The 16,532-nt window shown below is 40.0% G+C and overlaps 1 protein-coding gene across 2 annotated transcripts in view; it reads right to left on the minus strand.

Annotated features, from left to right (window-relative positions):
- Window positions 1-3,756: 3,756 nt before the first annotated feature.
- Window positions 3,757-16,532, minus strand: part of UGGT1 (UDP-glucose glycoprotein glucosyltransferase 1) — a 41,474-nt gene continuing 28,698 nt past the window's right edge. For both annotated transcript variants that reach the window (XM_083505560.1, XM_083505559.1), the window contains 16 exons: window positions 15,952-16,047; window positions 15,516-15,618; window positions 14,917-14,996; window positions 13,875-14,064; window positions 13,161-13,319; window positions 12,739-12,824; window positions 12,122-12,206; window positions 10,353-10,441; window positions 9,686-9,790; window positions 9,122-9,206; window positions 8,491-8,673; window positions 7,773-7,933; window positions 7,206-7,320; window positions 6,351-6,467; window positions 5,046-5,214; window positions 3,757-4,682 (listed from right to left, as the gene is read on the minus strand). In XM_083505560.1, coding sequence (XP_083361686.1) covers window positions 4,657-4,682; window positions 5,046-5,214; window positions 6,351-6,467; window positions 7,206-7,320; window positions 7,773-7,933; window positions 8,491-8,673; window positions 9,122-9,206; window positions 9,686-9,790; window positions 10,353-10,441; window positions 12,122-12,206; window positions 12,739-12,824; window positions 13,161-13,319; window positions 13,875-14,064; window positions 14,917-14,996; window positions 15,516-15,618; window positions 15,952-16,047 — 1,849 coding nt within the window. In that variant the 3' untranslated portion in view covers window positions 3,757-4,656. The remainder of the gene's footprint in view (window positions 4,683-5,045; window positions 5,215-6,350; window positions 6,468-7,205; window positions 7,321-7,772; window positions 7,934-8,490; window positions 8,674-9,121; window positions 9,207-9,685; window positions 9,791-10,352; window positions 10,442-12,121; window positions 12,207-12,738; window positions 12,825-13,160; window positions 13,320-13,874; window positions 14,065-14,916; window positions 14,997-15,515; window positions 15,619-15,951; window positions 16,048-16,532) is intronic.

A 16,532-nucleotide genomic window follows, 5' to 3' on the forward strand; every position in this document is an offset into this window, starting at 1 on the left:
GCCCAACAGCTAGCTAACAATTACTTCCATCTCTGACTTTCATGCTTTAAAAAGGAAGGGTGGGGGAGAGAGAAAAGGAACTGCTGAAATTTCTTTGGGGTGGGCAGGGGAAAGAGAAGAGCAGAAATTACTACAACGCAGGCAATCTTCAAAACAGAGTTTGCAAAGCCAGCTTGATATTTAAGTCTCAAGGACATTAAATGTACAAATAGGGACCTGTCTATTTGTACTTACAGTATTCTGTACAATGAAGGTTCTATAGTGCTTTTGTAAGCCAGCATTATTCTTCAACCAGTGTGATTTAATTATTACTAGTGCCGTTTTTCCAGGTCTAACAGATAGGGAAGCCTATAAATGAGCCAATATAAATAGTAATGTACTTATAACCCAAGTAACCCAGCAGTGCCATCCTTTTAGGAGAGAATGTTTTGTGCAGGGACATAACCACCATAAGCTGTGTATCTACTGTAAACCAAATTGCTTAATACGGCCGTCTAGGTCCCTTAGCTTTGTTACCCCTTTCACCCCTCCAATACCTGAGCCAACCCACTTTATCTGATGGGCCTCTTGATGGGCATAACTACTACAGGTTTCTAAGCTTCCCCTCCATACTTAAGGGAGAGAAATTGAGCATGAAAAGCAATGACGTTATGTGGATCCTTTATCAGCTTGCCTCACTACCACCCTGCACACCAGATATCCCTGGAATCCCTTACTAGTTAAGGACCTAGGTTCCCCCTTCAGCCAGTTGTCAGGATGCAGTAACCTAGATAAGGAGCCAACAAATACAGATAAGGTAAGCATTTAATTCATAGGAAATCTGATATGGTTATTTTTCAGGCAACACTTTAAACCTCAGTGCTTAACTAAATCTAAATCTGTAATGTGTGTAATTATGTCAAAATAAAACAGATTTTATCTATAAGTCAGCCTGAATATTTGTGTTCTGCACTGACTGGGAGAGGCTGGAACTTTGTGTTCTACTAAGTCTCCAGGTGAAGGAAGTTCCCTCATTTGGGGAAGAGCCCTCTTCATATAGCATCATAATGCACGGATGGTGAACAGAGACACTTTCTGTTGAACTGCAGTCTTATAATGGGACATTGAGGTGGCTGTGACTCTGAGCAAATATGAATGTCTGCTACCTTTCCGTTGCCACAGATCCCATGTGCTGCAGAGGAAGCAGAGAGAACATGGAAGAGGCAAATGCATCAACAGCCTCTCTTTCTCTTTTTCCTTTGTTCAAGTTGTGAAACCTCACAGAGGAGTTATCATCTCTTAAGGAGCTTCAGAACCCACAAGTTTAAAGACAGAGCATTGTTCACCAACCAAACTGGAGGCAAATGAATGTTAAATAAGGGGGTGGGGGAGAGAATCAAACTGCCAATCCTAAAGAAACGGCAGTTTAGAAAAATGTTGGTTTCCGTTTCCTTATTTTTCTACTTCAATTTTCTGGAATGCTAACACAACCTTCATACACAACTGGAAAACATTTCACACTGAACTTTAAAAAATCCTCTTTATGAAGCTAAGCAAGCATATAAAGCTGTCTCAATAGCTGCAGCAAGTTTAATAAATAGCTTTCCAAGTGCCTTTCTTTAAAATAGCACAGTAAGTGCTATACTTTATGCTCTATTGGTGGCGCATATGTCAAGAAAATGCAGTTCAATTCTGTTCTTGTTGAAATCATGTCACCCCTAGCTCATTCAATAGCTAGAAAATTACACATTTCTTCTATAATTAAATAATTGCTCACAACTAGAGGGTTTGGCATATCACCCTGACTAGAGCATCTGCAAATCTTCACACTGGATCATGTATACCATATTTCAGAAGGTAAATGTGTTCCTTTACAATCAGCCCTCCTGGTGTTTCCATAAATTTAGCACTACATCTAGTCATTTGTGTACCAGCTGAATTACCTTCACTGAAAGTTGGATACACCTAAGCCTGAGCCACTTACACTCCACACTCTTTGTGATGTGCATGGTCTGGTATCAATCAGAAAGGCATTTGGCAGCAAGGTGACATAGTATCCATATTGTGTAGAGAGTGTCTGGTGTGATGGTGAAACTATTTTGACCTTCACGAAACTGAGATAAGCTGCTCTATGCTGAAGGCGAGATCTTAGGTCCATCCTACATTACAGGCTATGTGAGAAGCACTCTATATTTACTGCTTAAGTCCTCCACCCTCAACCCAATGTGGAGAACCTAAAGAACTTCTTTTTCCATTATCAATGGACAAAGAATTTTTTCACCCCGTCAGTGAAGGCTCATTACAGTCTGTTCTCTCAAAGAAGCCCTGCTCACTGGTCAATCTTTTGGAAACAGCCCAGAAAAGAGCCATGCAGCATGACATTTGGGTAGAAGATATTGGAGAGGGTCCATGTTCCTCAAGGCTGTGGCCCACCACTTTGGGAGCCTTACCCTAGGGATATTTCTGCTCCTGTATATCCCCACTTGTGTAAAGATTGTCCTTTGGACTCTGGATTAAAAAAAAAGATGGGTTAAAACAAAAGCATGAATTCTGGGCATCCAGAGGGCCGTCTACCCTATTTGGCCTTGGGTATTTCTGGCCAGCCCTCACCTTTTGCAGGTTAGATGTCTTCAGCAGCTCCTGGGAGGTAGGGAAGGAGAGACGGCCCCTGTTCCCTTTTGGAGGCATCTCCCTCCTTGCCCCATTTATCTCCAGAAAACTTATTGATACAGACAACTCTGGCCAAAGAAAAAGCCCATCATGCCCTTTAATCTCCCCTGAGTGTTCTTCTTTTCCAGCTCATATCAAACAGGGAAAGGGCTATATGATCCGCCTCAATCTACGGGATCCTTGCTATTGCTGAGCAATTTATTTGTTAGGCATGGAATCCTCAGCAGGGGTAAGGATGTGAGACCAGGTCTACCTGTGGACTTTCAGGATGTTGTGCTTCCTACACTGTGCCTGGATCTGGATTGCTCTGATCTGGACCCAGATAAGCTAAGGGAACTCATGTGGAAGCCACTGGATGTTAAGTGTCAACATGATGTTTTTTGTCTGCTGCCCATCTAGGTGGGAAGCAGCTGGTGTGTTCAGTCCAATTTTCTCTTCCCCAGCTGAGGGGGAAGGCAGAACCAGATGTCAGGACAGAGGGGAAGATGAAGGAAGAAGCTGCTCTCTAGTCAGCTTAAATTTATTTTAAAAAGAACCCCCTTTATAATTTCCCTTCCCCAATCATCTGGTCGCACTGAAATAGTGGGGGGAACAATAGCAAGTACTCAGGGAAAAAGTGGAAAAAAGTGAAATCCGAAGACAGAAGATGAAAGAACTCTGAAAAACACCCTGCTTCCTTGCTATGAGACAGGGCCAGTCAGGGAAGAGGAGCTTCTGGCCTTAGCGAAGTTAAAAGAATGACCTGTTTGATACTTTCTGTGGTGATTTGACAAGATGTTACAATCACAAGCGGCTGTTTAGTACGTCTCAAACATGGTGCTTTTGTGCCAGACTTGCCTACTTCATACGAAATGGAGGTTGTTGCGGTGGAGGGAGAGTTATTGGAGATAGAAAACGGAGTAAAGTACAAGGTTGGTTATCTCCTTCAAAGGTCAGTTTTCTAGAGGGAAATGTTTTCCGCAGCTGGAAACCTGGCCAGAACAGAATTTGGAAAGTGTGAAAGCAAGAGAAGACTGACATTTTATAGTAAGAAGCATTTAAGGAAAAACTGAAATGAAGCAATTAGGAAGGGCATGGAGCCCACGAGAGGAGGATTAGAGCGTAAGATTTAGGAACTCTAAGGCTTTATTGACCTGAAATCACTCTTGTGTTTGAGGGAAAATAAACTTATGAAACTTACAAAATCAAAAAGCTTCCACAGTTTTGCATAAACAAAAGTACATTCATGAGAGCCACAAATTCACAGAAGTCTTAATGCCCTACTAATTTTGCAGTCTTCAATAACAACTCTCTTAGGTCTGCAATGAAAAAAGTATTAGATGCCACACACAGTTTGCTTCATTAAAATATGCATTCATTTGTAATGTATATTTCTTGAAGTTGGGTGGGTTGCTTTGAAGTTTTGCCTTACAATGAATGAGTTATTCACAATGCATTTTAAATAGAAGGAACTGTAGTTCTTCCAGAACTGAAGGTATAATTTTCTTTTTTTAAAAAACCTGAATCCATTTGACATCTATACCTGTGTAATTCAATTCAAGGCATGATAACAAGCCCTGTTCAAACCTGAAAGAGTTGACCCTACCTCAATCCACAAAGGAAGGCAGTGCCTGTGTATTCCCAAGGTTTTACCCTCTCAGAGTAGTACCTTTCCTCTGGGCTCCTGAGAAAGGCAGAGGTGACCCAGAATCTTGACGTCCAGTGGTGCAGTAGCCAAAAAATAGATGAAGAGACTTGCTGCTTCTCAGCATACATCAATCATTTCCAAAATTCTATATTCCTCTGTGGGCTCCTCCATCTCTTGCAGGCATAAAGAAAGATAGTTCCGCTAATCCCAATCATCCAGATTCTATTCCATCAGCCAAAATCAAATTCGAATCATGTGTAATACAGCTTGTCACCCTCCCCTTCAGTTTTTCTTAGCAGTCTTGCAAACATACTAGAAAAAACTAGCATTTGATAGAAAATTTGTCTATGAAATAGTCTCACATGGTGGGTCACCATAGATCATAATTCCATATGCGCTGCCATTTCTGTGGAAGAGAAGTGGAGGGGGGAATATGTATGAAAGTTACATAACCATGACTTTAGAACCACTTTTTAAAAAAGCATTTAATATACTGATTTTCCAAAGGTCAAAATGACTGAGGGACTGACTACCATTTCTTCTAGTGCAGACGCCTCACCTTTGGCACAATAAAACCTGCATAGTCAGTTATCACAGGTTGAAGTTTAAATGGCTCACTATAGTATATTTTCTGCATTTATGCCTTAAAATGGTCCAATTTGAGCTTTTGTGTCTTAGGAAACGGGCAGACAACTCCATCAGCAGGCACACCTGACCTCAGTGTACAGGTAACAGCTGCATCTTAAAAGCAGTGAGGGAAACCGATTACCTTCTCGACTTTGTGGTTTAGTTTCATTTGTCTCAAAAAGCACTCCCGATTCTTTTTCTTCGTGGAAACGCCTAAAAAGCTGCTTAATTTCTTGATCGTAGTCCTGCCACTCAGGGACGATTCTCATCGCCGCCTGCAGCTTTGGCTCTTTGGTCATTGGGTTATTGCACTGCAACACAACACAACACATAAATCATTGCCAATCAATCTGTGGCCTTTCATACATACAGGGAAAACTTAGTGAACAGTGCCTGTGTAGCTCAAGCCCTGAATATGATTGGACAGCGAAACTATGCTGCTCATTCTATTTTAATTTCACTGTTATTGGTCTGATTCACATGCCACGTTAAAACCATAGTTAAAGCAAACTATGGTTTAACAGGAATACCTGGCGTGCTGGGAAGCAAGTCAGAGTCTGGGCTTGAGCTTGTGGTTTGTTTCTTTTTTTTATATATAAAATTTTTATTGGTTTTACAGCATTTTTAAGAAAAACAAACAAACATTAAAAGAGACAAACATACACGTATAATTTCAAACATATTTTCATAAACCTCTTTTCTTGGACTTCCCCATACCCCCCCTCTCTGCATCCCAATGTCCATAATTCAACTAGCAACTCCCAATTGTTACTTTCCAATCTCTATCATCTTAGTCCTCTTTTATAGTCTAACCTTATATCCCTGTACCCTTTTGCTTCTGGGAACCACAACATTTTAGCATTCATTAAGTTTATAGTAGTCCTTAAGGTAGCTTTTAAATTTTTTCCACTCCTCTTCCACCGTCTCTGAGCTTGTGGTTTGTTTCTCTCCAAACAAACCTTTGTTACTAAATTAAACCATAGCTTGTATTTAAATATGGTTTAATGTGATATGTGAACCAGGCCACTAGCAACGGTTGCAGTTTTTCCAATTTAAACACTGTAGAATTCCACAAAATTTAGGGATGGGTCTGAGATCCCTGAACATAGTTTCATACATATGCATTGCTATGCCAGGTTGCATATGGTCCACAGTTGTGAAGCACTCACTGCCAGAAGGCAACAACTTTACTAAGAGGTCACAATTGATGCTTTTGGTTCCCAGGCCAGTGTTTGGAGATTAAATTACCTCCTGGGAATGCAAAATCAGAACACAACGCCCCCCTTATTTAACTGACAAAGTTCTTCTTTGAAAAAGTATGAAAGCAGGAAAGCTAGAGAAAGTATCCTTACTGCTGTGATAAAATTATAGAATTTAAACACGTTGAAATCTTACTGAAATGTGGCACGTGCCCCTTCCTGCTTTGTTGTGTACAAAGGAGGCTTACCAGATCAATGGTTTTTGCTCTTTTCTTTGAAGCATCATCACACCACGTTTCACACCAAAGCCACTCTTGCGGGAGTGATTTAATGGGCACCTGATGGATCATGTTGTTTGGCAAGTCCTGTTGGAAGGAAAACAAAAATGCAGTTCTTTTAACACAGTAATCATATGAAAACTAAGAATAGTGCAGGCACAAGAAATCCTGGAAAAGCAAGCATGAACACAAACAAACAGCCCTCCAAACTTTAACAGCAGAAACATGACCAAAAAAATTATACGCCGGAACACAAATCTAGCTGAGATCACCCCATGTGGTTTTCACACCATAAAAGATTCATGAAGAAGAGACAAGAATGATGAATTACAGTTATAACAACATGAAGACATTGGACAGAATGAGAATTTGTAAGCCCACAGTATCTAGCTGTGTTTCTTTTTCAAGCCTGGCAACTATCAACCATAAATTATTGGCTTTTAAAAGCAAAGAGCTCTCGCTGGATCACATTTTTTACTTGTTCATACATAACACAGTGCCATCTAAGTGACCATATTTCCTCCTGTCCCACAACTGATACAACTGGTTCTCACACCAGTCCTAGAGCCCACATGCCACAGAAGGTCCCTTCAATCTATGGTTATTCAGTTCCACTTGGCCATTCACCTGCCACTAGTGCTTTATGTGTCCTCTTTTGCCTCCATACCAACCTCAATATATGTCCCCCCACCATCAAGCACCCATCTTAATTATGTGCTGACCCTGCAGCTTTCCAAAAGATAGAACTCTGCAGATGCCTTAAAAATTAAGTTGTTTAAAATTATTTTAAAAAACACAAAACTGTAATGAAAGCATAACAAGTACCTGATCAAGGTTGGAGAGACTGTTGGGATCTTGGCTCAGGCCTTGATATTGTCCTCTAAGCCGATCCCCAGCAGCTATCTTCCGGAACTTCTTCAAATCCACAACATAGAGAGCACTAAGAACAAAGAGAGCAACTGTTTCACTGATTGCTACCTTCAGACGTAAAATGCAAAATGCAGAGATAAGATTCTCAAAATAAATATATCACAAGCAGGCAAATTGGATGAATGTTCTAAAAAACAGAATGCATCACATTAATCTATTTGCATTTGTTCCTGTCAAAGGTAAACCCATATGTCTTATGATAAATTAACCTATAACAATGAAGATTTTGTGTCTATAAAAGGAAAGAGACTACTATTGTCTAAAATATCCAATGGACACTCTTCATTTTGTGATGCAACTTGCAATACAAGAGGCACAAATCCTACACAAAAACACATGTTTTCAACACAATTTCATCATCACTAGACAGCAGCAATTGGATGATGCAGCACTTTCAAGTAGTACTATAAAAAAGCAGAAGCAAACAGCAGCACAGTATCAGGAACAACAAACGTCTATCACCTGATGTGGTATTTTCTTCCTGCCAAGTGACTTGCCCAGTATCCTGACTTCCAGAATCTGTATCCGTCCATCTCTCTGCGACTTTCACAGAATGGTGTGTAACCGTAAGGGGCCCCGTCCAAGTTGAAATCTCTTAGCTCCTTGAGGTCTGTACGCACAATCTAAAGAAAAGTCGTTCATACCCCACTTTCAATTTCAGTTCTGTTGAGAATGTGGGACTACAACCTCCAAAAGTTATGAGAGTTATTAACTAAAGGCCCATCAAGATTGACAGGTGAGATACACATGACAGTCCTGGCTTCTCAACTTCACTCTCATCTCTACTACCAAGGCCATTGTCATAGATGGGAACAACTCCAGACCCGCTTTACCAAATCAGGATCTGCCCTCTGTTCCTCTGACTGAACATGACCCAAGATGGCAATGAACTCTTCCCTCCCTCCTCCTGGGGACTGTACAGCTTCCTTCCACCATCCTAACATGGGCTCTGGGTGGAGAGAAAGAGCAATCAGCAACAAGCAGGTGTTGGTAGAGATATGGGATAGGCCTAACATCTGCTGAAGGCACAAGACTTGCTGTGTTTTGCCTCCCAGAGCGTTTATTCCCTGGCTGCTAATTTCTCCATTTTACTGCACTTTTCTGAGCGTACCCTCTTGCACATGCCAGCAAAGATGTATGGCACTGACCTGGTAATTTCTGAAGCTTGAAGACCACTTACCTGGTCAGCATCTACAAACAGGAATTTATCAACAGCAAGGGGGAACAGCACATCCAGAAAAAGAATTTTGTAACCCCAGATGATGCGCTGCTTCTCTGTTTGCTGGTGAAGCCACCGCGGCCATTTATACTGGACTAGTTCATACTGGAAATTGTATTTTTCAGCCATATATGGAATGAATTCCTGGAACAAAATAATGCTTTGTGGTACCAACAGTTTCTTATACAAAATGACATTTAAAATACTTTATGCTGATAGCAACACAAAAACAAAACACAATAAAAACCTTAAAGGAACCAGATATTTAGTAGTCATAGTTATTATTAGATGATGCCACTCTGGGCTGCTTTGGGAGGAAGAGCAGGATATAAACACGACAGCAAGCATCTATTGTCTCTTGTATATTTTAAATGTTTTCTGAGTTGGCTCGGGTCTTATTTTTGAGAAAATAACTTAAGAAATTTAATAAATAAAATTACTACTACTACTACTACTACTACTAATCTCTCAATGATAAAGGTGCACGTGCAAGTAGCTGAAGATACACAGAAACAGACATAGCAGAGGGAGAGGGGCTGGGAAGTTTCAGGCTTCCAACAAATAAAATATAAAGCAAGTTCCTACAACAAACCTTAAACGTAGGTGACAAATAGTTCTTCAGGAACCAGAACTTCACTGGAGTTTGTGTGTGTTTCAGCACAGATAGCATCATTATCCTGTTAAGGCAATAGATAGGCAAAGGTGATTTAAAAAAATAAATAAATCTAGAACTAACCCAAATTAGCAGCATACAGTGTCTTGCTCTCACATCTCGCTCCTTCAGGCAATTTGTATTCATGAAATTACTGATGGCACCATGAGAAGCTCAATATTCTATGACCCTTGCTATATCAGCATACTTTGACTAATTGAAAACTTGTATCTTAATAATACATACCATAAGACAAGTTATGGTGTTTTTTTTGATGCTGCATTATGGCTATATTCATATAGGAAAAAAAACCACAAGGTTTTTACATATATGGTACACAGAACCATAGAGTTGGAAGAGACCCGAAGGGTCATCTACTCCAACCCCCTACAATGCAGAAATGTAGCCTATAAAGGTTATATACAGAGTCTCCCAAACTGTGATTTACAAGTAGTAGTAATACACTTTCCAATTTGAGTTATGCACTACTGATTCTAGACTAACCGGAGAAATCTCTCATATAGATGCCCTGATGCCACAGAAAATATGTTGATCACATCATCCTTTTCCTGCTTCACCTCTTCTTTCTTCTGTCCGCCCGTGAAGCCCCTTAAAAAGGAAGGAGGGGGGAAAGAGCAACGTTTAAACTACAACGTCACAGAAGACAGCCAGGTTTACACTTCCACTCTATATTCTCCACCTAACCAACACTTGTTGGGACTGCAGCAGGCATTGCCTGCCTGCCTGGGATGCTTCGTATTATCATAGTTCTCAAAACCTAAAGACAGAAAATCCAGCCTCTCTTCAATGCGAAACATTCCATTCAAAAAGAAATGCACTAATTTCATCGAACTTTCCAATGGAAGCTCCTGCCACCAAACGTTAATCAGACTTGCTGAAAAAACAACGAACAATTCTGCAGACAGCATTACAACTCTTCTCAAATTTATTCACATTTGATTTAGTGGCAAATCAATACCTACCCCTATGAAAGGATGGCATCAAGTCATTCTTAATCAAAAAATTAAAAAGTACTCTAAATTTAGTGATACGGTATTTAATTATAACGAGACACATCAGGATTATATGTATTTTGTAGCAGCTAAAAGGATCAAGGAATCTTTCAGGTTAGCAAACTTGAAGGGCAGTGAATGAAGACAGCCATGCTCACCACTTAAGAGATTCCCAAAATCCAGATTCATTGTCATTTGTTCCATCACTTAGCAAATCTTCATTCAGCATATCCAATTTCTTCTGAACCTGTGAAGAAAGAACAGTGAATTAGCTTAAGCTTCTTACTAAAAGCTTCCTTTGAAACACCATCTGGCTAGATACATTTTGTGCTCCCCCCCCCCCCAATTAGAATTGTGCCACACTACCAATTAAATTGTAGACAATGACACCTTGAGGGGCAGGGAGAAATGCTTGGCTAAAAAAATCTCAAAGTGAAATTCCAGCTAGCTCTTTGGCTTGAAGGAAAGGTGAAACATTCAATTCGAGTAAACTGCATCTCCTACAATATCACTTCTGGATTAGGTGATTCCTGCTGATTCCTGGGTATTTCTGTAAAGAATGCTGAAATAGGTGGACCTATGTATCAAAGTGTTACTTATTTTCTTAAACAGATGTTCATACTCAGTATTCACACATATTAGCTAACTGTTAAGAAATTCTGAATGCACACCCCTGCTATGAAAATGTGAAGACATTACTGGACCACAGAAGTTTTTGTAAAATGAAAAAAAGCAGACAACAAAAGACTGAAGTCTGTCCACATTAGGAAGAACTTCCTGACAGTAAGAGCTGTTCGACAGTGGAATTTGCTGCCAAGGAGTGTGGTGGAGTCTCCTTCTTTGGAGGTCTTTAAGCAGAGGCTTGACAACCATATGTCAGGAGTGCTCTGATGGTGTTTCCTGCTTGGCAGGGGGTTGGACTCGATGGCCCTTGTGGTCTCTTCCAACTCTATATGATTCTATGATTCTATGATTCTATTCTATGATTCACCTCACATGGTGAGAAATACTAGAAGAAAAGGTGGGCGCACTTCCTCTTTAATACAGTGGTACCTCAGGTTAAGTACTAAATTCGTTCCAGAGGTCCGTACTTAACCTGAAACTGTTCTTAACCTGAAGCACCACTTTAGCTAATGGGGCCTTCTGCTGCTGCCGCGCCACCGGAGCCCGATTTCTGTTCTCATCCTGAAGCAAAGTTCTTAACCTGAAGCACTATTTCTGGGTTAGCGGAGTCTGTAACCTGAAGCGTATGTAACCTGAGGTACCACTGTTTATGTCAGGGGTGGGGAACCTGTGACCTCCAGGACTGCAGAGCCTTTCATCCCTGATCTCTGACCATGCCAGCTCAGGCTGAAGGGAGCTGGAAGCCATCATCTGGAGGGCCACAGTCTCCCCATCCTTGATATATACAAGTAAACTCAGAAATGCAAGTTTGGCAACTATATTCAAACACAAAGGTTATTAAATATATTCTAGGACCTGCAGTGTATAGTTCTGTACATATAGGCCACCCTTCCGTTTGCATCTTTCCCTACCCCCTCCTGTTCATGGGGTGTGTGAAAGGTTGGTTTCCAATGACCCCTTCTCCACATCAGCACCCCATTCTGTGAGTTGGGACAGCATTTGTAGGGCAGATGCTCCTACCTAACAGACAAATAAGGAGCCAAATGGAGCTTCCTTTTACTCTTCTAATAAGCTGGGAAGTATAAATTCTAGTAAAGGTTATTGCATTATGCAGCTTGGATGATTATTCAGATGTTGTCAAATCTCCTAACTTACCCGAAACTTTAAAGGATTGCATTTCTCTGTTTTGTCCAGAAAGCCCTCTATACATTGTCATTTTTAAAAAATAAATATGCGGTGAGTGTGTGCATTTAAACAAATGTTGCTGTAATTACTACTTTTATTGTGTCTTTTTCAAACTCACCTTCACTTTAATAATTTTGCTCTTGAAGTTGTTGATAACAACAACAACATCGCTGGCATCTGGTGGAGAATCTGTACCATCGTGGCTAAAATTGATCAGAATAATTAAATTAGCTCAATAATCACTGTAGGAGGAGTGCTGCTTTGTTACTAGTTCTGCTAATTCTTCCCTACTTTTCATCATGGACCTATATCAAACAATGCTTTTCCTTCACAGTACACCTCCAAAGTATTTCAGAAAGAAATATAAACAGAAAACATGAAACACATTTCACACAATTCCTCATTTGTTAGCTTTGGGAGGTGAAGAGAACCCAGATGTGAACTCATGTAAGAGAGAGAAAAACCCTGCTCAACACAACCAATGCCATGCTGAAAGACCATACTAGCCCAAATGGATTTTAACTAAAAACATATAATAATAATAATAATAATAATAATAATAATAATAATAATAATAATAATAATTTATTATTTATACCCCCCCATCTGGCTGGGCTTCCCCAGCCACTCTGGGCGGCTTCCAAAAGAATATTAAAATACTGTGATACATCAAACATTAAAAGCTTCCCTAAACAGGAAAGAACAAACCCAAGAGTAATGCTTTTTACCACTCACCTGTAAATTCTGTAGATATCATCAGACCTTCCCTTTCTAAGTCTCAGAAACCAGGAACCAGGATTGGCTTTCAGCTGGAAGTAGCCCTGTGAAGGGGAAAGCGAAAAGAAAAATACCCGTGATAGATAACTTGCTTAGTACTGAGCATCACATCAAGATGAGAGAGAATAAAATTAATTAGCAGTGGTTACACAGCAAACAAGCTCTGAAGAATACGATGGCCAACGCACAGTCAGAAAAGATGCTCTGTTATCTCTGCATTCAAGTTAGACCTTAGGAATTAGGCACTTCCAACACCAGAAAATTTAGGCTTGCCTCTTTCCCATATTAAAAGAATAAGTCACTTGAGTGGCCAATTGGAGCACTCGGATCTGTTTCAACAGGTTTTCCACTTTAATTCAGCAAGGAAGATAGTCACTTACTAAATTGGCCATAACAATGGTGTCGACAACCACGGGGTTTGTTGATGTTCCCAGTGTGAACTGGAGCCCTCGCGGGGGCTGCCCTGTCGTGATATCGTAGCAGTGCCCTTCCAAAAGGAGGTGCTCTAACTCATACTCGGCTGCCACAACACTCTCCACCTGGGGAAAAGAAAACACATTTTTTTAAGCAGTCAAAAAACATTGGACTTGGACTTTATTGGCTGGTAGCAGATAAAAGTCCAAGAGCACCTGGAGATCCCCAGGGCCCCCAACCCTGTCTTAAAAGTAATACAACAGAGGCAAAATGGCTTATTACTACGAACTCCCATATGCATGGTGGGGAAAACTCATGCAAGAAAATGATCTGCACTGATTTCAACTGAGCACAACTGGCTTCAGTTGCTTGTGGTTCTCGCTGCTATCAGGCAAGGCACAGTGGTCTGCCCTGAAACAAACAAGCAAACAAGCAAACAACATTTGGCAAAGGGAGGAGTGTGTTTGTGCAGTTTGCTCTCCAAATTTAGCTGCGCCAGTTAATCAGAGCAGTTTTAAACTGTGATTAAGGCTAAAGTTGGTTAAATGGTTTTGTCTGCAACCCAGCCAGATGCATGGGGTATAAATATTTTTATTTATTATAATTACTAGTAGTAGTATTATAAATTCTGAAATGAACCCTCCTCTTCAGATTGGGACACACACATTGACTGGACTTACCTCCGCTAAATAAATGTTGTCAAGATCATATGGTGTCCTTACAGACTCCACCATCCAGCTCTCAGGCGTGTTTAGATTCAAAGTAAACAAGGGGGACTGGGGCATATCCAAGAATTTGGCTACTGGGCCAGGAACGAAGAGTTTCTCTGCACTGAAAGTTATTTCTGGCTCCAAAACGTAGCGATAAAAACTAAAATTTAAAAATGACAAGTATCAGAATGTTTTAATCTCAAACCCTGCAGGTGTCACAGTCAATTGTCTTTATGTTATGCCTTTCAAATCTGTAACCTTGATAGCCTCTGCATGCCTAGCATTTAAGATACACGGCTTTGAAAAAGCATACTGTTGGAACCCCACAAGCAAACAACCTTCTAGGTTCTGGTGCTTGAAGATGTGCCTCAGCTTTTCCTTTTCCTAACAAAACTCAAGCCAAGCATTTTAAAAAACTATGCTCCTCTCATATTACTCATTCCTTTCTGCACCTTTCTGTGCTTCTATTAAAAACAAAACAATGACTGGGGCATAAAATAGAGAATTGAATTCCTATGTTAGCAACACCACCAAAGCAACAGAAAATAGAAGACCGAAATGAGTCAGAAACTTCACTCTCTTTCAGCAGCCTCATGTGTCTCCTGAAATGCCATCCTGAAGGTCAGTGGACCCTCCAGATTGGCATTCCATTGTGCACAAAAAACTGCAACCTGAAGAGAAAAGTCCCTACCCCCACTGCATGAACCTAAATTACAACAGATTAATTTTTGCAATTTCTGCAAATCCACTACAAAGCTGACAGAACATAGGATGGCTTTTATCACTGTAATGAAGCCTAAGACCACAAAACAAGATTTACGTGGAGGCAATATTCCTTCTGATATGGAAATCACACATCAACTCTCTTGAAGCTCACACAGCCCTGCCCACACAGTTTGAATCTACAGTTTTCTAACAGTAGCATCAAGAGGCAAACTTGCAGTATTTTTTAATAAGCAGTGTAGTTTTGCTTCCCACTTAATTACATCTTATAAATTTTGCCATTCCTCACCTTTTCAAAGGCATGTCAGAGAGTTTGGACTGGCAATTCATAAAAACTCTGAGGTTCATGTTTATTAGTTTGTTCAATACCTTAAAACAAAACAAGGGACATAGAAAGTTAAATTCACAGCTAATTGTGTACATTTCTTGCAATGCCCTATCTATCCTATATCTGCAAACTTGTCTCTTTCTACTAGCTAGCTAAAGCTGAAATGCTCAGATAACTTTCTGTGCAGCAGCTACACTAAGGTTATTTAGAAACAATTTGGGATGAAAGAGAAAGGTTAGAAGGATTGATTTTTAAAAGGAAGAGATTAGAGGGGAGAAACAGAAAATCTTCTTACATGATGAGCTGAGGTTCCCATTAAACAGGTTATATTTTATTTAAATAACCACCTTAAATGTTTTAGTCTTCTCCATATTGATAATAATTACTTTCCAATGTAAAACAACTTAAGTTCCGGATATTAAGCTTTACACAAAAGGCAATGTGTGTTCAAAAGTGATGAAAACAACCTTATATATCAAGATAAGGAAAGGTAATGTTTGGTATATCATGAAACATTCTTCAGCTACTGGTTATACTGCAAACTAATAATATATTCACACCATTAGTAGTGGAGCAAGTCTTTGTGCATCTCTGGTAGCAGGGTCCACAACAGCCACAATGTCAAAATACGTCTCTCCTTCCTTTGGTCTTAATTTAATTGCGCTAAAGAAAAAGAAAAAAATACAAACTGACATATGCATGTTATGTTTTAGCCCATGAGAGAAATATAAGCAAAGCCTACCCCCACTCCCACCAAGAAGTGCATAATATATTCATCAATGCCTTCTATAAACAGAGATAGAATTGTCAATGCATAGGAAGAAGCAATCAATTTCCTATTTACTCTTACATCCCCAATGATGTATTAGCATTCTCTAATTCTAGCAAATAAAAAAAAAACTCCAAGTTAATGTGAAGCTTTTTGAAGATTATAGAGAAAGCGAATTTGCATAACCCACATACATAAAAGTAGAATATCTATAGCCATATATTTACCTGTATCGGTCCTCAAAGAAATGGTATTCAATTCTTGCCTCTCCTTTTGGCTGAGCAGACAGAAGAGCATCCACCTTCATTACAAGATCACTTGCACTACAGAGAAAAATTCCATCTGCTCAAATATTTGCTTTCCATGCTAAAATGGCCTAATCAAGTGATATTTTTAATATGGAAGCTAAAAATACACTAGATGCTTTAGCAAAAGATAAAATAGTAACTAGTTTGGATCCAGCAGTGTGATGCACACATAGAACGAACCTGCCTTTGTACTTGCACAAGAGTAGCCTATTTCTGTGAATATAACCCCCCCCCAACCCACACACACCCTACAATGCTGCAAACCCCACCTGAAAGTTTCCCAGTCTTCATGTACGGCTTGGGAGGAGAAAGGCAAGAGGAAGTCTGTCCTCGGTTCATAGAATCCAGCCCATTATGAGAACTTACTGGATCCTAAAAACTGGTATTTTGTACTAGTACAAAAATAAAAGAATCTCCCTCATCTACTCTGTTCCTACTTATAGAAACCAAATGAACAAATGGAATCCCCAATTTTCAAACGGTTTGTCATTGGCTCATTT

This window comes from Podarcis liolepis (genome assembly GCF_965112155.1).
Source record: "Podarcis liolepis genome assembly, chromosome: 5".
Taxonomy (NCBI): domain Eukaryota; kingdom Metazoa; phylum Chordata; class Lepidosauria; order Squamata; family Lacertidae; genus Podarcis; species Podarcis liolepis.